The sequence below is a fragment of the Phacochoerus africanus genome, chromosome 5 (assembly GCF_016906955.1).
Source record: "Phacochoerus africanus isolate WHEZ1 chromosome 5, ROS_Pafr_v1, whole genome shotgun sequence".
NCBI lineage: Eukaryota > Metazoa > Chordata > Mammalia > Artiodactyla > Suidae > Phacochoerus > Phacochoerus africanus.
The window spans coordinates 73,547,801-73,570,123 of record NC_062548.1 but is presented as its reverse complement, the minus strand read 5'-3'; the positions used below and the strand labels follow the sequence as shown (position 1 = coordinate 73,570,123).

The window sequence follows — 22,323 nt, the reverse complement described above, 5'->3', positions numbered from 1 at the left end:
AGCAGTCACTCCTCATTTCCGCCTCCCTTCAGGCCCTGCAACAACTAATTTACTTTGTGTTTCTATGGATTTGCCTTTTTAGGACATTTCATGTATATGAAATAATGCAAATGTGACCACTGTGTATGGCTTCTTAGCATATTTTCAAGTTCATCTGTGTTGTAGCATGTGTCATTAATTCATTTCCTTTTATGATTATATAACCAGATTTTTAAAAATCCATTCATCCATTGATGGACATTTGGATTGTTTTCATTAACATATTCCATTTATTGAGAATTTGTTCTGCGCCAAGCAGCACCAGGCTAAGTTATTCATCCTATTGCACAGATAAGGAAATAGACTTGGAGAGTGTCAAGAATTTGCCTAAGATTAAGAACTAGCAACTGGGGAGCTGGTGTTTGAACTCAGGCAGACTTCGGAGGTAGTAGATCCACATGACAGAACATTAGAAAAAATACAAAAGAATATTCCTGTTTCTCCAAGTCTTTACTTAAATCTTTCAAATGAGGGTTTACCTGACTACACTCTCTGAACTTGCCACTGCCCCCTACATTTCTCCTTTCTTTCAATCTGATTCCTTTTATGGAGACCCAATTCTTCCATGTATTTCCATGTATATGTAAATTACACTATGTAATTTACATATTTATCACATGATTGTTTGCAATCCATCACTTCTTCATCCACCACTAGACTATAAGATCCTTGAGGGGAGGTTGTTTTATTTTTGTCTGGTTCATTCACTAATATATGCCCAATGCCTTGAATAGTGTTTGGCACATAGCAGGTACTCAATAAATATTTGTTGACTGACCAACTGACTGAATGAATGTTTTTCAAAGAGTATAAATACAATGGCATGCAATTCTCTATCTCACATTCAAAGTTCTAGTGCTTGGTCATCCACTAACATTTTTGCAAAGAAATATGTAAACCAAATATAAAATTATAAAATTTCCTCAACCCAAATTGTACAATTCCGAGTCATAACGGGAGTTCCCATCATGGACCAGACTAGCATCCATGAGGATTATATTCGACCCCTGGCCTCATTCAGTGGGTTAAGGATCCAGTGTTGCTGTGAGCTGTGCTGTAGGTCGCAGATGTGGCTTGTATCCCACATTGCTGTGGCTGTGGTGTAGGCTAGCAGCTTCAGCTCCAATTTGACCCCTAGCCTGGGAACCTCCATATGCTGCGGGTGTGGCCCTAAAAGACAAAAGACAGCAACAAAAAAGTCAGAAAGTTTCTTAGCTCATTTAACTCTAGTTGAAATTTTCAACCTTGTGAATGGCACTCTTACCTAAAACAAATGGCTCTGAATTATTAGGAAATAAATCATATAACTCACAGCTAACTAGAAGGTAACAAAGGAAGAAAAGAAATCTAGAATAAAATTGACTGCTTATGTGCAAATTTAAGCATTAATTATAAGAATACACACACATTTAAAACCTTTCCAAGAATGCATAAAAAGTCACTTTCCCAACTAGATATTTTTCTTGATGACTGGAGATACCATTCTTCAAACAAACTGTAGGTGGAGCCCCAAACCTCAGATTCATCCTAATGTTACTGGTTTTACTGTAGCCTTCTCAAGGAACAATTTCATAAGGTAATTTCAACACCCAACTGAAAAGGAACATAATTTCCATGCCTTTATAATATATAAAAGTAAAAGATCCTAGGACACTTGCTCTATTTCCCTTCTTGTAAACAGCTCTTTCCACATCTTTATCTTTCCAAGTAATTACTTTTCAAATTCTACTTGGGAGTTCCTGTCATGGCTCAGTGGTGATGAACCTAACTAGCATCCTTGAGAATGTGGGTTTGATCCCTGGCCTTGCTCAGTGGGTTAAGGATCATGGTGTTGCCAAGAGCTGCAGCATAGGTTGCAGACCTGGCTGGGATCTGGCATTGCTGTGGCTGTGGTGTGGGCTGGTAGCTGCAGCTCGGATTCAACCCCTAGCCTGGGTACTTCTATATGCTGTGGGTGCAGTCCTAAAAAGACACACACACACAAATTCTATTTGCTATTTTATATTCCCAATGAGTTCTCAGAAAAAAATAATTAACCATGTGAACATTTTTCTTTAGTACACATTCTACTTCTGCCTTCAGAGCACCCCCATTCATTAAGAAGTCTTTTCTTTCTTTCTTTTTTTTAAATAAGCATCGTATTTTATTTATTTATTTATTTTTATTTTTGTCTATTTGTTATTTCTTGGGCCGCTTCCGCGGCACATGGAGGTTCCCAGGCTAGGGGTCTAATCGGAGCTGTAGCCACCGGCCTATGCCAGAGCCACAGCAACGCGGGATCCGAGCCGCGTCTGCAACCTACACCACACCTCAGGGCAACGCCGGATTGTTAACCCACTGAGCAAGGGCAGGGACCGAACCCGCAACATCATGGTTCCTAGTCGGATTCGTTAACCACTGCGCCACGACGGGAACTCCAAGAAGTCTTTTCTTAATGAAGTTTTGAAAGACATTTGTTTTGAGAAAGAAATAGTTATAAAAGATATGCTTTTTAAATTCACGGGTAAATTTTGTTGTAACATACGCTAATTTTTTAAATGATTTAACCAGTACCCAAAAAAGAACTATAGAGGCTAAGATGTTGTTAAAGTTTACACAATGAGGAGTTCCCGTCGTGGTGCAGTGGTTAACGAATCCAACTAGGAACCATGAGGTTGCAGGTTCGATCCCTGGCCTTGCTCAGTGGGTTAAGGATCTGGCGTTGTTGTGAGCTGTGGTGTAGCTTGCAGCTGCGGCTCGGATCCTGCGTTGCTGTGGCTGTGGTGTAGGCCGGCGGCTACAGCTCCGATTAGACCCCCTAGCCTGGGAACCTTCATATGCCGCGGGAGCGGCCCTAGAAAAGGCAAAAAGACAAAAAGAAAAAAAAGAAAAAAAAAGTTTACACAATGAAATTTATTTTTTGATAAGGTTTTAATTTTTTCTATTATAGTTGATTTACAATGTTCAATCAATTTCTACTGTACAGCAAAGTGACCCAGCTATACACACACGTATATACACCATCTTTTTCTCACGTTATCCTTCATCGTATTCCATCACAAGTGATTAGATATAGTTCCCTGTGCTATACAGCAGGATCTCATTGCTTATCCACTCCAAATGCAATAGTTTGCATCTACTAACCCCAAATTTCCAGTCCATCCCACTCCCTCCCCCCAAAATGAAATTTACTTTTAAAAACTTATCTTTCGCCGCATATGGAATGTGGAAGTTCATGGGCCAGGGATCGAATCAAGCTTCTGGAGAGATAGTGATGGATCCTTAACCCAGGGCGCCAAAAGAGAAGTCTGAAATTTACTTTTAGATTCTACTAGTGGAAACCGCTAGAATGACTGCTCATCTACCGAATTACTCTTCCTCTGAAAACCTTGCCAACAGCCAAGATGGACCTTAACAGCCAAGGAGTCCACTGCGGCCTCTCTGGCCACAAAGGTTTCTCTGGACACTAAGTTTCTGAATGTGGCAATGAACAAAACTAAGGTGAAATCAAGAGCTGAGAATTGAGTAATTTCTAAAAATAAGTGAACGAAAATTCAGAGAAAGCAAATTTCCACACAGAGAAGACCCGAGGATATGTATTTAGCTATAAAAATAAAAGTAAAAACACAGCTCATCTCCTGATTTTCCAATGACATTCATTCAGACACACCTAGTAGAAGATATAGGGCATGGACAGGCTGATAGTGATAGGGGTCAACTTGCGATCAATTTTAATAGAGTTTGTACAGTTTTCTCCAAAGAACTGGGACAAGGTAGCTTTCAGAATTGACATAAACATTTAACACACCTCACAAATATGAAGGACGTGAAGGCATGGGGTAAACCTGAGTGACCAGACTCTAATTCCAAAAAATGTATGCTTTATGTAATAGATTTTATTTGATTCCATACTTTCTAAGCTTGTTTAAGATATGTTGCATTACAACTTGTGTAGCTTTTCACTCCGAGGGAATGCATCGGTCCATTTACGGTGCTCGTATTAATCTAAAAACAAAAGTTAGCTGGGTCCTTTATTTGTTTCCCACTCCTTCCGCGTTGATTTTCCTTTACCAAAATGGCCTCCGCCCAGCTCTCTTCTCATTGGTGGATTTTTTTCCGCAGGTGACAGTTCTAACCCCGCCCCCAGACACTGCCCCGGGTCCTAAGTTCTTGGGAGTTCAACTGACAGCCCAGTTGGAGGGGGCGGGGCGGGGGCCGGATGTGACGTTTACGGAAGCTCCGAGAGTCATTCGCGGGGACAGGTGGGGAAGGGTCCCGGGAATGTGGTGGGGCCTGGGTGCTGAGCGTGGTCTGACAGTGACGGGGAGTGGCGGCCGTGAGTGTGGGACCTGCAGCCCACTCCTCCCCGCGCCGCCTGCCCAACCCTCCGCGCGCGAGTTCCCTGACGGCTCCCGTGCCCAGTCGGGCCCAGCGCGCCCCCGCCTACCTCATGGGCCCTTAAGCTGTTGTCAAGAGGTCCCTCTCCGCTGTATACGCCCCCTTCCCTCTTCCCGCTGCTTCCTTTTTCCTTCTCATGTTTACCCCTTGGTCCTTTACGGCACCACCTGTCTGGAGTATTGCTCAGCTCTGTATGTAGTACTGGGCACCACCTGCTGGTCTCGGGAGTGGATTCCATTTGCGACAAAAATATCCTCTACAGAGAGACAGGGAAGAGCAACGAGCTACCTCTGTTTCAGATAGCTTTGATGGGCTTTGCCCTGAATTTACTAATTAGAGAACTGGGGGAGGTTTTAGATTTGCTAGTGGCTTTCTGAGCCCTTAAAAAGGCTCCTTACAGGAGACAGAATGCCTCTACATCCCTGGTAGTCCCCACAGCTTTTGTACTATGGGGGTGTATGAGAAGCAGCAGCTTGGTGGAGAAAGTGTCACTTAGAGATAGAATTGGCCTGGAGAAAACTATCTCTTAGGGAGGGGTTGGAGTGGAAAACAACAACAGTGTATAGATAAATGAAACTGAAATGTAAAGGTTTCTAGGCAGATATGAATCATGACTGAAGCAAAAGATCTCTATGGGGAATGAGTAAGGTTTAAGATTCAAAGGAAAAAAATGGGCCATTTGACACAGGGTCTTGAATTTCAAAACCTGTGGTAGCTTGTGTATATTCTAGAACATGCTGGTTAGGGTGTGCTGTAATTCAGTATGTAAGGTTGGAAGTTAGAATCTGATTCTAGCAGTAGCAATATCCAGAAAGATTCTAGAGGTGTTCCTTGGTGGCTCAGTGGCTTAAGGATCTGGTGTTGTCACTGTTGTGGCTTGGGTCACTGCTGTGGCGCAGGTTCGTTTCCTGGCCTGGGAACTTTTGCATGCCCTGGGCCTGGCCAAAAATAGAGAGAGAGATTGTAGATTACTGCAGTATGAGTCCCAGGTGGTGTTTTGTTGTGTTGTGTTTGTTTTTTTTTTTCTTTCAAGTTACCTTTGTGTCCTTTTGTTATTCGAAGAGCGCTTAGTCTTTAAAGATAGATTCCAATAAATTGCGTTCTAGATCAAAAATCCTTGCCCTGAAATGATGTGATGTAGATTGACTGGAAGAGTGATTCCGTGAGCAGAGTTAGGATTATGAGCATTCATTCCTATGCCATTTCCCCTAACCTACCTTCTGCTCAAGTATGAAAAAGTATAGGGAAACATCAGTTACTCTCAGGTTAAAATGATCAACTTGAAGTCAGTTTAGGATCATGAAAATTCATTGAGTGTTCTCTGCCAGGTCAAGGGTGGATAGAAATGGGGAGCTGAGAAGAGAAATAATGGGAAAAAATGTAAGCTATTGTTCTTTTTATGGTGCTGAGGGCAAGGCCACCTAACCACAGGGAACACTTAGCAGGAAGGGCAGAATTGAACCCCTTGTAGCTCATTATGTTATACTCTTTGTACCACCTAATTATGGCGCAGGGATTAGGAGTTTTTGAGGCTGCCAATCTTTTCATCATTGTGATATGGGCTTCCCTGAGGGTCTTGGGGAAAGAGACCTTACTTGATAAAAGCCATAATGTATTCTTTTTCTTTTAATTTCTTCATAAGGTAGAGGTTTGTGGGATGAGCACACTGTGCTAGGCTATGCTGGGATGTTGAGGGCTTTGGTGTTGATGCCATCTGTTTTCTCTGTTTCAGAGCTTCTTGGTCCCGATGTCTGACCATGGAGATGTGAGCCTCCCACCTGAAGACCGGGTGAGGGCTCTCTCCCAGATAGGTAGCGCAGTGGAGGTAAATGAAGACATTCCACCCCGTCGGTACTTCCGCTCTGGAATGGAGATTATCCGGATGGCTTCTATTTACTCTGAGGAAGGCAACATTGAACATGCCTTCATCCTCTATAACAAGTACATCACGTAAGACACCTCCAGTTTCCTTTTTCTTTTCTGGTGACTGATGCCTCACTCATTCTGCTCTTGTGCTCATTTATTTCTGCTCAGAATTGCTAAAAGTAGAAAACGTTACAGCGTCATTATCATTAATCATTTTTGCTGGCAGCTCCTACGTATTGGCTGTCCTTGACGTTCAAAGACATAAGTACTGAAAGTGTTGTTTTCATGACTCAGTAATTTCATGAGTAAGAGACCTCGCTCTTTGGCCTGTGCCCACATGGCCCAGCTGTTAGGCAGGAGAGTTGGTGTTTCAACTACATGATTTGTATTGATGAATGTTTTTCCTGTCCTCTCTCAATCAGAGAATTATTGTTAAGCTTTAGCAGAGCCAAAATTCCTCACCTCTACTTACTTTATAGCAAATTGAGTGATTCGAGGAGAGTTTTTCTTAACCTTTATCATAATCTTGCAAATCATCAAATAAGTATTGACCACCTATAGTTTGTGTAGCTCGTTATAAGACCTTTCCCTTGAGTTGCTTTTCTTAGGGCAGGGGGCATAAATTGAAGATTTCGGTTCAGTAACAGAAACAGTTCTTTTTTTTTTTTTGTCTTTTTTGTCTTTTGTTGTTGTTGTTGTTGCTATTTCTTGGGCCGCTCCCGCGGCATATGGAGGTTCCCAGGCTAGGGGTTGAATCGGAGCTGTAGCCACCGGCCTACGCCAGAGCCACAGCAACGCGGGATCCGAGCCGCGTCTGCAACCTACACCACAGCTCACGGCAACGCCGGATCGTTAACCCACTGAGCAAGGGCAGGGACCGAACCCGCAACCTCATGGTTCCTAGTCGGATTCGTTAACCACTGCGCCACGACGGGAACTCCCAGAAACAGTTCTTAAAGCCCCAGTGATAATGGAAAAGTTGTCTAATTCAGGAAGAGAATAGTGTTAAAGGGCCTCATTTATAATTTCTAGTCTTGTTCTTTCATAATACCAGGACCTTCAAATACAATAATAATTGCAATGTATTTGTATGGCTCTTCGTAGTTCACAGAGTAGTTTACCCGCGTTACTTCATTTGACCTTCACAGTTCTGTGTGCACTGAGTAGGGCACATCATTTTCTCATTCTCCACATGAGGACACGTGCTCTGGTTTAGTGGTAGTTTTTGATCCACAGTTTGGACTGACGAAGCCTGGATTTTCTAACTCTTAATTCAGGATTCATTCTACAACGTAGGTCCTGTTCTTTTTGTTTCCTTTTTTGTAATATTTCATGACTTGAAGATGGTCTTTTGAGATCATAGTCTTAAGCCATACTAATTTTTGGTTATTTTTAAATTGTTTTTGAATAGGTAACACATGCATGTTTACTGAATTCAGAAGGCACAAAAGGATGTGTATATTTAAAAACCAAATCTCCCTACCACTCCTCTTGTTCCCCAAACCCTCAGTTCCCCTCCAGAGACAGTCATTCTTATTACTTTCTTTTTTTTTTTTTTCTTTTTAGAGCCTCACACACAGTGTATGGAGATTCCCAGGCTAGGGGTTGAATTGGAGCTGCAGCTGCGGGCCTACGCTACAGTCACAGCAATGTGGGATCCGAGCCGCGTCTGCGACCTACACCACAGCTCATGGCAATGCTGGATCCTTAACCCACTGAACAAGGCCAGAGATCGAACCCATATCCTCATGGTTACTAGTCGAGTTCATAACCTGCTGAGCCACAACGGGAACTCCTCTACCAGGTATTTTTCTGAAGGGCCTTCTGGGTTTTTTTGTTGCCCTACATAGAACGTGCTTTGAGGGTGAGAACCATATTCATTCAACAAATATATTGCATATAGCTATTAACTACTTGACACTCCAGTAGGTCCTGAATACAGTGTAAGTAAAATGGCCCCTGCCTTTATTCTAGTTATGGGAAAAGACAATATACAATAAGCAAATAAATATACAGGCACAAAATAGAGAAAATGCTATGGAAACAACAAAGAGAATGTTGTGACAGAGAATAACCAAGGGTATTCTTTTTTTTCTTTTTTTTTTTTTTGGTCTTTTTGCCTTTTCTAGGGCCGTTCCCGTGGCATATGGAGGTTCCCAGGCTAGGGGTCCAATTGGAGCTGTAGCTGCTGGCCTACACCACAGTCACAGCAACGTGGGATCCGAGCTGCATCTGTGCGACCTACACCACAGCTCATGGCAACGCTGGATCCTTAACCCACTGAGCGAGGCCAGGGATCAAACCTGCAACCTCATGGTTCCTAGTCAGATTCGTTATCCACTGTGCCACGATGGGAACTCCACCAAGGGTATTCTAATTAAATAGAGTAAGATCTATCTGAAATGTGGTAAGATTTAAACTGAGACTTGAAGGATGCCATAGAGTTGGTCATTCCAAAAGCATAAAGCAGAGCATTTAAAACAGATGCAACTGTCTATTCAGAAGCTCTCAGGTAGGAAAGTCCTTAGTGTGTTCTGAGGGTTGAGAGATCACTGTGTTTGGAGAGTAGCAAGTGAAGAGGAAGAATGACTCCAGATGAAGCTGGAGAGACAGGTGGGACAGAATCACACAGGATCTTATAGGCCACGGTAAGGAGTTTACGTTTTATCTTGAGAGCAATAGAAACCCTTTGAAAAGTTTTAAGTGAGGCTGTGACCTAACCTTACTTATACTTTAAAATTGTGGCTGCTATGTGGTAAACAGTGGAGGGAGTGTTAAGAAAAGGCATTGCAATTAGTTAGGAAACTTGTAGAATCAGCTCAAGAGAGAGGCTGGTGGCTTGAAGGAACGTGATGGCCTGGAAAGGAGCAGATGGATTTGGTATTGTGGAGATAGCATCCATAGGACTTATTGTAATTTAAGAAAGAAAATAGTATCAAGTTTGACTTTAGTTTCTTCCTTGAGTAACTTAGGATGTGCTGGTCCATTTATTGAGATGGGGAGAGTGGTGTTGAAAAGGGGTTGGGTATCAGGGAGATTCAGAAGTTCAAGCCTGGGTGTTTGACATGTTAGGTGTTAAGTTTAAGGTATCTGTGAGATGCCCAGTAGGAGGTTGGATGGAGCAGCCTGAACTCAGAGGAGAGGTCTGAGCCCAGCAATCTTCAACATATAGTTAGTTCTGAAGCCACAAGAACTGCTGAGACTGTCTTCTTCTTCTTCTTTTTTTTTTTTTGTCTTTTTGTCTTTTTAGGGCTGCACCCGTGCATATGGAGGTTCCCAAGCTAGGGGTTTAATTGGAGTTATTGCTGCTGGCCTATGCCATAGCCGCAGCAACTTTGGGACCTGAGCCATGCCTGCGACCTACACCACAGCTCACAGCAGCGCCATGATTCTTAACCCACTGAGTGAGGCCAGGCATCAGATCTGTGTCCTCATGGATGCTGGTCATGTTCATTAACTGCTGAGTCACAATGGGAGCAGCTGAGACCTTCTACTGCAGAGGTTTTTAATCTAGGGTCCAGGAAGCCCACAGGGATTCATTGTTAGAATTTAGGGTCCATGAACTTGGTTGGGAAATTTTTTTGTTGTTTTTACTAATCTCTAACTGAAATTTAGCATTTCCTTCGGTTTCAAATATAGGCCTCAAACCACAGTAGTATTAATATCTGTAGTTTTGGCACTAAAAGAAATCAGGATATTTTCATATTGCTTTATGATTGTTGCTAATATCTCAAAATAGCATTTCCACTTCCCACTACTTTAGAATTGCTGTAGCGTTATTAAGTCCACAACTCAATCCTCTTTTTTTGCTGTATTAGCGATGCGTTAATAAATAAGCACATATCACAATTTTTAATATTTTGAAATTTGTATTACAGTAGAATTGGTTTTTTTTTTTAATCCTTCATCTTTTATATCTTAAAAAATTATTCTGAGAAGGGTCCATAGGCTTCATTATGGATCTTCATCAGAAGCATCCAGGACACATTAAAGGATCAAGAAACTTTGATAATGAGGAGTTCCCGTCGTGGTGCAGTGGTTAACGAATCCGACTAGGAACCATGAGGTTGCGGGTTCGATCCCTGCCCTTGCTCAGTGGGATAACGATCCGGCATTGCCGTGAGCTGTGGTGTAGGTTGCAGACGCGGCTCGGATCCCGAGTTGCTGTGGTTCTGGCATAGGCCGGTGGCTACAGCTCCGATTCGACCCATAACCTGGGAACCTCCATATGCCGTGGGAGCAGCCCAAGAAATGGCAAAAAAGACAAAAAAAAAAAAAAAGAAAGAAAGAAAGAAACTTTGATAATGAGTCTGTAGAATGAGAAGAAAAGGAGCTTAGGACAGAGGCAAGAGGTTGCTAGTGGAGGGAGAGCCAGGAGAGGAGACTTTGAAGGAAGATTCAGGAGGTAGGCAGAAATCCAGGAGAGAGTGGTGTCATGGGAGCTGAACATGGTCAGTATTTGCAGAACAGTGGTCCGCTGTCTCAGATGAATGAGGATTTGGGCTTGGCGTGATTGGTAATCTTGATAAGTAGTTTTACTGGAAGGATGAAAGATTGGAGTGGGTTGCAAGGTGATTGGACAATAAGAAAGTAGAGACCCTGAGTATGGTCTAGAGATAGGCAAATTTTTTCGGTAAAAGGGCCAGATAGTAAATATTTTTTGGCTTTACAGGCAATTTGATCTCTGTTGCAATGTCTCCTTTGTCATGTGAAAGTAAGCCATAGATGATACATGAATGAATGGCTGTGGCTATGTCCCAGTGGAAGCTGGAGTTCACCCACTAGCCATCATTTGTCCAGCCTTGGCGTGGACAACTCTTTGGAGAACCTTGGCCGGGAAGTAAAGTGGACAACTGTGGAAGTAATCGAAGGGGGCAAGGAGTATATGAATATGTATGTGTGTGTGTGTGTGTGTGTGTGTGTGTGTTTTAAGATGGGAGATTCTAGAGCATATTTTTTTGCTGATGGAAAGGACACTGTGGAGAAGGAGAGGCTACTAGTACAAAAAAGAGAGTTCCACTGTAGAAATGAACTCCTAAGTAGGCCAGAGGGGGTAGGATTAACCAACCATACACCGAAATTTAGAATATTGATTTTTTTTTTCCCTGTGATTTGGCATTATCGTGAGTGATATGAATATCAGTGTTAACAGCAAGACCTCGATTTGGTACAGCGTCTCTTCCTGTATGTGGTGTTCTGCTTATGGCACCATTTAAGATGTTGAACTAGGCCTAGAGAAAAGTTAAGTGAGAAGAGGGTAGAATGTATTGCTTAATTTGTTAGATTTGGGGTTTCCTTGGGGACTTGGTTGGATTTGGCTTGACCCACATCAGTTCATGTAGCTACCTTCACTTTTCTTGCTGATATCTTTAAGACCCTAATTCTGATTCTGTGAACTGACAGGCCCTAAGAATTGCAAGAAAAAAAATATTCTAGCTTATTATTCTCAGTTGGTTTTTCTCCTGCACTTTTCTTGGTGTATCCCTGTGAGTAACAGCGGCTCCCTTTGGCAATTATCACACTGAGGAGGGAGGAGGAAAGGCCTCCACTCCTCTGCCTCCGCCTACTATTGAGTCATTGTTCTAGACCTTTGGTGGATTTTAAAGATTTTAAAGGGCATGTTTGTTCTTTTCCCTCCAGCAATTCAGGCTTCTTAATGATCTCAAGCACATTTCCCCTCGGAGATTTTTCCCTGCTGTAGGAATGCTTTGCCTTTTGCAGACCCCAGTATAGAAGAAGGATCTTCAACATATTAAATCAGTACATATTTTCATGGTGAGCACAGACAATAATCCAGGCAGTGGATTCTCTCACAGCTTTTTATGGTCATTGACTAGGCAACATAGAAGAGAGTCACAGAGGAGTCAGACAGTTCCTGCCTGCTGTGTGAGCCTCCCACAATGCAAACCTGTTTTCTGAAAATAGTCTGTCACCTGCGTGGAAAATGTTAACCACTAGGATTGGGGCTTATGGACTGAAGAGGGTTTTCATCTGGGATCATACTTGCTTTGCTGACTAACTTCTAGATGGGGAGGAATTAGAGCCCTCAGCCCATCCGTGTTACAGAATTTCTGCCTGACTTTTTAAATTAGCTATTTTTACACAAAAGCGATATTTGTTCAAGATGAAAACAACTTTTTTTCAAACCATACAGCAAGGGAAATTATAATGTGAAGAGAAAATTCACGTCTACCAGAGGTGGTCTCTGTTATGTGCCTTGGGTTTATTGAGAAAATGTATAAGCCTGTGCAAGCATGTGGGCACATGATTAATCCTTTTTTTCTTAAAACCTGAATGAGATCACACAATATATTCTTTTTTAAACTTGCTTTCTTAAGTCAGGTCTTTCCAGATCAGGACGCACTAATCCATCTCATTCTGCCTTAGGTTGTTTCTTCTGCCTGGAACAGTCTTTTCCCAGATCACTTCGTGGCTCACTTTTCCAGTCCTTCCTTCAATGCCACCTTCTCAGTGATGCAGCCCTATCTAGAAAATCTCAGTCCCGCCCCTGTCGCTTCGTTCCCCTTCCCTATTAATGACTTTTTCCTCACCCTGATCATATGCTTCGTGGTTGTTTATTATCTGTTCTCCCACTGTAATGTACAGTCTGTGGTAGGGAGGAACTTGTGACTGTGTCATTCACGGCCATATCCCCAGTCTTTATAAAATAATACCTGACCCCATAGTAGAGGCTCAATAAATATTTGTTGAAAGAAAGAGTGAACGATTATGTTGTTTTTTACATGTGCGTTTACCCTAAGTTGATGGCCATTTAGGTTTTCAGGTTTCTCCGCTTGTATGAACAATGCTATATTGAATTGCCTTAATATATATATATACACACACATTATATATATATGTGTGTGTGTATATATGTATACACATATACACAAACATATATATTTGTATTATCATGTAGTATAAATTCATAGAAGTGGAATTTTGAGTTTAAAGGGTACACACATTTTAAATTTTGAATACTTGTCTCCCACTCCCCTTCTTCCCCTAAGAAATTACAAATTACATTTCTGCTAAGAGGGTATAAGGACACCTGTTTCTCTTTGCCCTTGCCTCTTCTGGTTGTAATCAACTTTTAATTCTTTGCCAGTCTCATAGATGAAAATGATATTTCATCGTAATGAGAATTTGTCACTTCTAAGTAAAGTGGAATACCATTTTATAGAATTACTTACCATTATTTACCTTTTGGATTTACTTTTCTGCATATGTCTTTTTTCTATTGTTCTGTTAGGTGGTTTTGCTTGTTTTTGCCGACGCGTCTTTGTTTGCTTTGGTACATTTCCACTCTCTAGGCTGCTACCAGATACAACCCAGAGAACAGTATACATCTGGGCCACAGCCATTCTCTGCCTAGAAAATTTCTAACCCTAGTTGTTCACTTCTTCATCTCTTCTTCTTGCTCATATCTTTATTAGCAAAAACAATCATATAAACGTATAGCAGGTGTTGGCTTAGTGCTAGGCACTGTGCTCAGCACTTTATTTATAAATCTATTTTAGTGTCATAGCAACCCTATCAGGTAGGACTAGCTTGTCTCCATATATATAATTCATAGAGAGAGAAACTGAGGAGTGGTGCTAGTAAATGGTTAAAGCCAGGATGTGAACCTAAACAGGCGGCTCCTGAGTCTGCCCTGCTAACCACTAAGCTCTGTTGACTCCAGTGTGGGCAGTGGGTTGTGTTGTCCATTCTGTTTTGAGGAGGCCCTTCTGTCCATATGTCCCCATTCAGAAGATTGACTAGTTACTGAAACAAGGGAAAGGTATTCATGTTCAGGTCTGGGAGTTGTATCTTTACTTGTAAACTAGTGTTCATTACATGGTTCAAAATCAAAGAAAAAAGTGTATGGTGAACAGTTTCTCTCATCCACTCTATTTCCCCTATCCTCTACTTTTATTAGGTCCTGTGTATGCTTCCTGTGTTACTTTATATACTTCTAAACAAAATAAATATATATACATACATACACAGGCATACTTATTTTATTGCACTTTGCAGATACTGCATTTTTTACAAAGTGAAGGTTTGTGGCACCCTGCATTGTCAGATGATGGTTACCATTTTTTTAGTTAATAAAGAATAAAGTGATTTTTTTTTTGTCTTTTTAGGGTGGCCCCCTGACATAATGGAGGTTCCCAGGCTAGGGGTCAAGTAGGAACTGTAGCGGCCATCCTTCAATACAGCCCCAGCAATGCAGGATCTGAGCCCTGTCTTCGACCTATACCACAGCTCATGGCAACGCCACATCCTTAATCCACTGACCGAGGCCAGGGATCAAACCTGAGTCCTCATGGGTATGAGTCAGATTCGTTTCTGCTGAGCCACAATGGGAACTCCAATAAAGTGATTTTAATTAAAGTATGTATATATATTTTTAGACGTAATGTTATTGCATACTTAGTAGACTACACTATGGTGTAAACATAACTTTTATATTCACTGGGAAACCAAAAAACTTATGTGGCTCACTTTATTGCAATATTTGCTTTATTGCAGTGGTCTGGAACTAAACATGCAATATGTCTGAGGTGTGCCTGGATATAATTTCCCCCCATTTTTTTACACATAAGACACCATAGTATATTATGTACTTTACACTTTGTTTTTCACTCAGCGCATCTAAAGTTTTTAAGAGAATTCTATTCATTGGATATTTACTGAGTGCCTCTTTATACAAGGCACTGGTGGCTTTAGAGGAATATACAGAGAAGCATGAGACACAGACATCTCTGGTTTCAGGGACTTACAATTCTTCAGGCTGAGAGCATAAGTGAATATAAAGTGTGGTGTTTATTTGACATGGTACTTTCTTGGCTGATTGAGGCTTCAGTGCAAAGCACACTCAGCCCGTCCAAGGTGGGGAACATGTACTTTGGTCTTTAGAGTGACTGAATTACGGGTCTCTTGATCACAAGACCTATGTCTTATTTATCTTAGGATCCTCTTTAGGACTTTATGGTTGAAAAGTGAATCTGTGCTTGTTTTAAGTATTGACCTGAAGGAAACTTCATGAACCAAAGGATGAATTTTAGAATGATTTTGATTATGAAATTCATCCTGCCTAGGGTGTTGTTAAATTGGTTTGAAATGAAATTTTCATGGGCCTGATATTGAACAGGAGGAGGATGGCTCACCTGTAGAGGGTTTGTGCTGGTGGGGACCTTCTTCTTTTCCCTTTACTGAGACTTCCTCCTTCGATTACTCCTGCGCATGAAAGAGAGTCACTTAGTCCCAACTACATTACAGTATTTTACGGCTGGTGGGCAAGCTGCCCTCAATTTAGTCGTTTTGGGGTTTCAGCTTGTGTTTAATTATATTAAAAGACATTTTTGTTCCAAATCCCACCAGTGGTCCTGGACATTCCAGGAGCCATGAGGAGGTAGTGCGATATAGTGGTTGAAAGAGTAGACTCTGGAACTGGCCTGCTGGCATTGAAATTCTGAACCTACCACTTTCAGCCATGACACGTTACTGAACTTGTATTTGTTTTCACTGTCCCCAAGTAAACATCATAAATGTTAGAGGTCTATGAATTGATTCTGTTTATTTTTCCCATTGAGCTTTATAGGCAAGGACAAGAACTGAAAGAGAAAATCTAGCACTTATGTTTCTCTAAGCACTTTTATTTTTTGGCCTCCCTGAGGCATATGGAGTTCCCCGGCCAGGGATCAGATCCGAGCCATAGTTGCAACCTAAGCCACAGTCATGGCAATGCCAGATCCTTAACCTACTGTGCCAGGCCAGGGATGGAACCTGTGTCCCACTGCTCCCAAGACACCACCAATCCTGTTGCACCACAGTGGGAACTCCTTTAAGCACTTTGCATCAGTGACCACAATGCACTTTACACATGTAACATGCATATATTACACCTGTGTAACACATGTACTGTCTAAGCATCTCAGTGCTTAATATGATGCAAGGAATATTCTTCTTTGAAGAAACATGAATCCCAAAGAAAAAAGCCAACATTAAAAGTCACGCAGAGCTAGGAATAGTAATAGAACGTGGGTTTTCTCTTAGCCTCCTGCCCTTGGCTGCCAAACTGTTCTCTGAAGAATGATTTGTGACAGAGGCCTTTTCTTTGGAAGCCTGTCACTGTCATAAGAAAAAAAAAATCTCTTTGGGGGTGTATTTTGGGCACAGGATAGGCTTTCCCCCCCATTTTTTTTGGTTGTAGGAGTCTGGTGCTTGCTGCTGCACACCTGATTTGGGAGAAGCAGCACACATTCCATTGCTCTTTCCACAGCTAGAGATAGGTGGGGAGCATGGCTGGGCATGTGTGCCCATTACCCCTGCATGCCTGGAAACCTATTAGTAGTCACTGCAGGGTGAGGGAATTGACCTGGCTTCAGAGTCTTTTGGATGTTTGGACGTTTTCTTTGTGTCACAGTCATTCTGATCTGTTTCCTTAGGCTCTTTATTGAGAAACTACCAAAGCATCGAGATTACAAAACGGCTGTCATTCCTGAAAAGAAAGACACAGTAAAGGTGGGTCTTCACTTTTCACTGTTGCCCATCTCAAAGCTTCAAAGCAGCAGAGACTAATACCAGGATATAAATGACAGTATCTACATCTGAGCATCCAGTTGTGCAAACAGGAGATAAGGCCAAAATCTAATTTCACTAGATAAGTTATAAAATATCAGGTATGGTAGGGTAGGGAATATTTTAAATTAAATTATTTAAGTTTAAATTATTATTTAAATGCTTTTGGAAACATTATTGTTATTGCCATCTTGACTTAAATCTTTTTACTTCTCTGCTTAATTAGCTGGCGGTTGGTCTAACTCTTAGTTTCTGATTTTTTTGTCTCAGAAATTAAAGGAGATTGCATTTCCCAAAGCAGAAGAGCTAAAAGCAGAACTATTAAAACGATATACCAAAGAATATGCAGAATATAATGAAGAAAAAGTGAGTATGTAATAGCAAAACAAAAAGGGAAATTATTGGGAGTTCCTGTTGTGCCTTAGCAGGTTAAGAATCCAACTAGTGTCTCTGAGGACGCAGGTTTGATCCCTGGCCTCACTCAGTGGGTTAAGCAGATGCAGCTCAGATCTGGTGGTGTTGTGGCTGTTGGTGTAGGCAGCAGCTGCAGTTCCAATCAACCTCTAGCCCTGGAACTTCCATAAGCCTCAAGTGCAGCCCTTTAAAAAAAAAAAAGAAGAAGAAGAAAAAGGAAAAGGGAAATTATTTTGGTTTCTTAGGCTGTGCCCTAGGATTCTAATAAATACTTCAGCAGATGTTGTGATCTTAATGTGATACTTTACCTTTTTTGGCCAAGACCAGAAACATTCAAAAAGGTGTTTAGGCTGAGGATTCTAACACAAACTTAGCCTGCTTTTCTAAGAGGATGACTTGAGGTTGACAGAAAAATCTCTTGATTGTCCGCTGTGTCCAGAGCTGGAACCTAAGACCAATGAAAATTCTCATCAAAATATAGGGTTTTTAGATCAGAGAATTTGGGGAGTTGATTCACATTGGGTTACATCTGAAACAAGTTATTCCTATTTATAATAATTGGTTTTTCCCAAGCTATTTTCATATGATTCTTGTTGGGAAGAGTCAGTTAAAACACGTGGAGAAGGTCCCAAGGCAGCGTCAGTAGTCTGTGTCAGGTGCGAACACACACTACAAGCACTTCCACGTTATTTTGCACACTCTCCTGAGCTCCATTCTGGACTTTGATGTTGAAAATCAGCAGAGAGGTGAACAGCTATGCATTTCTAAGGTACTAAGAGAGTGAAAACCTTCATGAAGGAGATTGTTACTTGAAGTTTCTTAATACTTTAAAATGTTCCTCTATATTGTACCAGACACCAGAAAAAAATTTCGAAGGCTTCTTTTTGGGTTAAAATTTAATAGCAAGTTTAAGTTTGGATTTAGTTCTGTCTCACAGCCTTACTTGGGATACAGCATGATACCTGGCCCACTTAGAGAATAAAATTGTGTATAAGACAGATTATGGGAGTTCCCATTGTGGCAGAGCAGAAATGAATCTGACTAGTATCCATGAAGATGCGGGTTGGATCCCTGGCCTCGCTCAGTGGGTCCGGGGATCCGGTGTTCCCATGAGCTGTGGTATAGGTCACAGATGCAGCTCGGATCCCACATTGCTGTGGCTGTGGTGAAGCCTGGCACCTGTAGCTCTGATTCGACCCCTAGCCTGGGAACTTCCACATGGCTCGGGCACGGAACCCCCTCCCCCCAAAAAAAAGACAGATATGAGGTGCAGACAATAAATTGCATTGAGGTTTTGGTAAAGAAGAAAATGCACTAGTCAGAGTCATTGGGAAAGAGTACTGAGAGGTTGGAGACTGTGATGTCCTGAAGCAGAGGTATATGGTGCCTGGGTAGCCAGGGCCGAGGACTGTTCCGTGGGTGTAGAGGTACTAAGGGAAGCATGAGTTTGGGGAGTGTGTTTGCAGAACTGTTTCTGCTGGAAAGCTTCGTCCCCCTAAGGTGTGAAGTCACCTGTAGATAAAATGTTGGCTTAACTCCTGTTCTTTCTTTGTAGAAGAGGGAAGCGGAAGAACTTGCCCGAAACATAGCCATCCAGCAAGAGCTGGAAAAGGAAAGACAGAGGGTGGCACAGCAGAAGCAGCAACAGTTGGAGCAGGAACAGTTCCATGCGTTTGAGGAGATGATCCGAAACCAGGAGCTAGAAAAAGAACGCCTGAAAATTGTACAGGAATTTGGGAAGGTGGACCCAGGCCTGGATGGCCCCCTGCTCCCTGGCTTGGAGAAGCCCTCGCTAGATGTGTCCCCCACAGCACCTGTTATATCCACGCAGCCTTCGGACTGTAATACAACTGTAAGACCTGCCAAGCCACCTGTGGTGGACAGGTCCTTGAAACCGGGAGCATTGAGCAACTCAGGAAGTAGTGAGTTCATGTGCCCATGTCTTCTTCCATCTCAGCTGCAGCTGAATAGTGTCATTCGGTTTGGGGTTTCCACCTAAGACTGCTTCCATGATCCCACTCATTCGGCTCAGGTCACAGGAATTCATTGGACCACTGTTACCACACTGTTCTATCACAGCTGTATTACAAAGTAGCCTTTGCTTAAGCCATATGATTTACCTGGGTCAGGTTGATTTTCTGAAGAGCAAATAATAATATTCTTGAATGTCAGACCCTCAGCTTTTAAGGGTTATACAGAGATTTGAAATGTTTGATGAACTAGAGACCACTGTTGACCTTTTGTAAAGGAAATTTGAGATTTATGGTACCACTTTGCAATGCACCAACAGGCTTTTTTTTTTTTGGTCTTTTTAGGGCCACACCTGCAGCATATGGAAGTTCTCAGGCTAGGGTCGAATCAGAGCTATAGCTACCAGCTAGGGGTTGAATCAGAGCTATAGCTGCACTAAAACCACAGCAGTGCCAGGTCCGAGCCAGGTCTGTGACCTACACCACAGCTTATAGTAACACCACCAGATCCTTAAGCCACTAAGCAGAGCCAGTGATCAAACCCATGTCTTCTTGGATGCTAGTCAGATTCATTACCCCTGAGCCACAGTGGGAACTCTAACACCTGACCTTTTTTTAAAATTTTTTAAAAATTTATTTATTTTTAATTACTCAAATGAATTTATCACATCTGTAGTTGTATAATGATCATACCAATCCAATTTAACAGGATTTCCGTCCCATAAACCAAGCACATCCCCCCACCCCCCAAACTGTCTCCTCCGGAGACCGTAAGTTTTTCAATGTCTGTGAGTCAGCATACAGCTGACTTTTAAAAAACAAAAAAGAACTACTGAATTGGGCTTGCCCTTCGAATGTTCCTAATCCTTAAGATCTTAGCCACGGTCAGTATTGTATGTAGTCAGTGATAATTCAGTCTAGTGATAGCAACTGTCCGGTCTTTCCTCCTCTCACCACTTCATGGCTATCTGAGAAAATGACCGTAGTGGCAAAATGAGGAGTTTGCCTTGATTGTTAGATTAGGCCTCTTTGTTAGGAATGATGTATCTTTCAAGTGGTCATTTAAGGAATTCAGCCGTGCAGAAGAACCACTTAAAAGGACAGTGGGAGAGTGGGCAAGGACTCAGCAGCCTGGCCTTCAGGGTTTCTCCCCATGTACTCGCAGGATTATCCCTGTTATTCCTGAATAGCTCAGAAACTTCTTTTAAGTAGTAGTTTATCCTCATCTTAACTTGAATGGCTAAGGCCTCTCCTCTTTTCTTGCCTTGAAATACTCCCAATGGCTGTGGCGGAGGTCAGAGAAGAGACTTTCCACCCCTTTTTCTTCCGCCATTAGGGTGAGATCCCCACTTACGGCCTATGGCTTGGGGGACCCTAGTGATCTGACACTGCTCCCCCAGGGCTGCCAACTCTGAGGTCTGCTTGGGGAGGCTCTGCCCTGGACTCTCAGACTTCTTTCTCCATTTCAGCTCCTACGATCGACGGCCTGCGCCACGTGGTGGTGCCTGAGAAGCTCTGCCCACAGTTTCTCCAGCTGGCCAGTGCCAGCACTGCCCGGGGAGTAGAGACGTGTGGGATTCTCTGCGGAAAACTGGTAAAACAGCAAGTACTTGCCTGAGCTGAGGCTGTTTCTTCCCCCTTGGCCTCCCGTTACTCTCAGAGAAGACACCCAGGGTCTGCTGCTCTGTGCCAATCCCTCTGCCGAAGGAGCCGTGCACAGCATAATGTAGTGTCACCTTGAATTTAGGGACCCTGTGTTTGATTGATTTTCAGAGTCCCTTGAATTGAACTGATTCTTTTAATGCTAGTGGTAAGAAATACCTACTTTTGAACTTGGTAGGAAGATCCCATATCTTAGTTTTTGAGCCCCTGCTTTATGATAGGACTCGGGAATATGGAGTCTGTAGCACATAGTGTGTGTGCACAAGAAGTAGCCAAGCACCTCAGGGAGATGGGAGATTTACACCAAAAGATAAAGAGCGTGCTGACTAGTAAGTACAATAAAAGCACTAGGTTATGAGGAAGGATCATTAAATGGAGGCGCTTTAATAGCCCATTATCAACTGCTGAGTAAATAAATGAATAAAGGGGAATAGACTTAAATTGAGCCTTAAAGGGTGAAAAGGGCTTGGAGAAGCAGTAGAAGGAAACTACCTTAGGCAATGAACAGAGGAAGAAGAATCCTATGACACCTGGAACATCTCAAGAATCATGAGTAGACCTGTTTGGCTGTAGCAGGGGCTGTGGGCATTGTGGCTTCGAAGAGGGCCCCAAGCAATGCATGTGGGCAGCCAGGGTTGTGAACCACTGACGTGAGGGGCTCCCCTCCTGAAGGAGGGTCACGCTGGCGGGGAAGGGCCTTCGCGTGTATGGCTGTTTCACTTTCCATTGCTGTGACAGTGGGGTTCCTAAGTGCCAGGCCGTTGTGATGAGCTGTTTTCTCATTTGACAGATGAGGAATGAGTTCACCATTACCCACGTTCTCATCCCCAAGCAAAGTGCTGGGTCTGATTATTGCAACACTGAGAATGAAGAAGAGCTTTTCCTCATACAGGATCAGCAGGGTCTCATCACACTGGGCTGGATTCATGTAAGCAATTCCGAGCCCTCTGAGGGTTCATCTTCTTGTCTCGCAAGATGTTGTCAACACACTGCTTGGTTTTTTCTTGAAGCAAAGAGAATTGTATCCAGGTTATTTAGATGGTAGTTTTTCCCTCCATTGGCTGCAGACTTAGCTTCCCTAGCATACTTAACTGCTTGCACTCCAGTATTGATTTCTGGGAACTACTTAGGGCTTTTTAATTTGACGTACATTTTAATAGAAATAAACTTGTTTCCTTAAAGTCCCAATTTCCCTGTGAGCATGAAGCATGATAGGATGCCAGCCTAGAATATATGTGGACATTGACTGTATAGAGGCTATATTTTATTACTTCATACAAATGATGTTCCTGAAAGGTATATAGATCAAAATATTTTAAATGAGCCAAGGAAGTTAATTCAGATGTTTGCATTTGGTCTTTCTTAAAGCAGCAGATACCTTGATGTAAATCAGAAGGGCCACCAGTATAAGTGATTTTCAAGTATC

General features: G+C 42.4%; 1 protein-coding gene across 2 annotated transcripts in view; it reads left to right on the top strand.

The window, feature by feature from the left end:
- The first annotated feature begins 4,199 nt into the window (after window positions 1–4,199).
- Window positions 4,200–22,323, top strand: part of STAMBP (STAM binding protein) — a 29,518-nt gene continuing 11,394 nt past the window's right edge. Inside the window, exons 1-7 of one of the 2 annotated variants that reach the window (XM_047781758.1) lie at window positions 4,200–4,280; window positions 6,149–6,366; window positions 16,719–16,794; window positions 17,122–17,217; window positions 18,821–19,187; window positions 20,705–20,829; window positions 21,688–21,825. In XM_047781758.1, the coding sequence (XP_047637714.1) occupies window positions 6,164–6,366; window positions 16,719–16,794; window positions 17,122–17,217; window positions 18,821–19,187; window positions 20,705–20,829; window positions 21,688–21,825 (1,005 nt within the window). In that variant the 5' untranslated portion in view covers window positions 4,200–4,280; window positions 6,149–6,163. The other variant, XM_047781759.1, reaches the window with a different exon arrangement.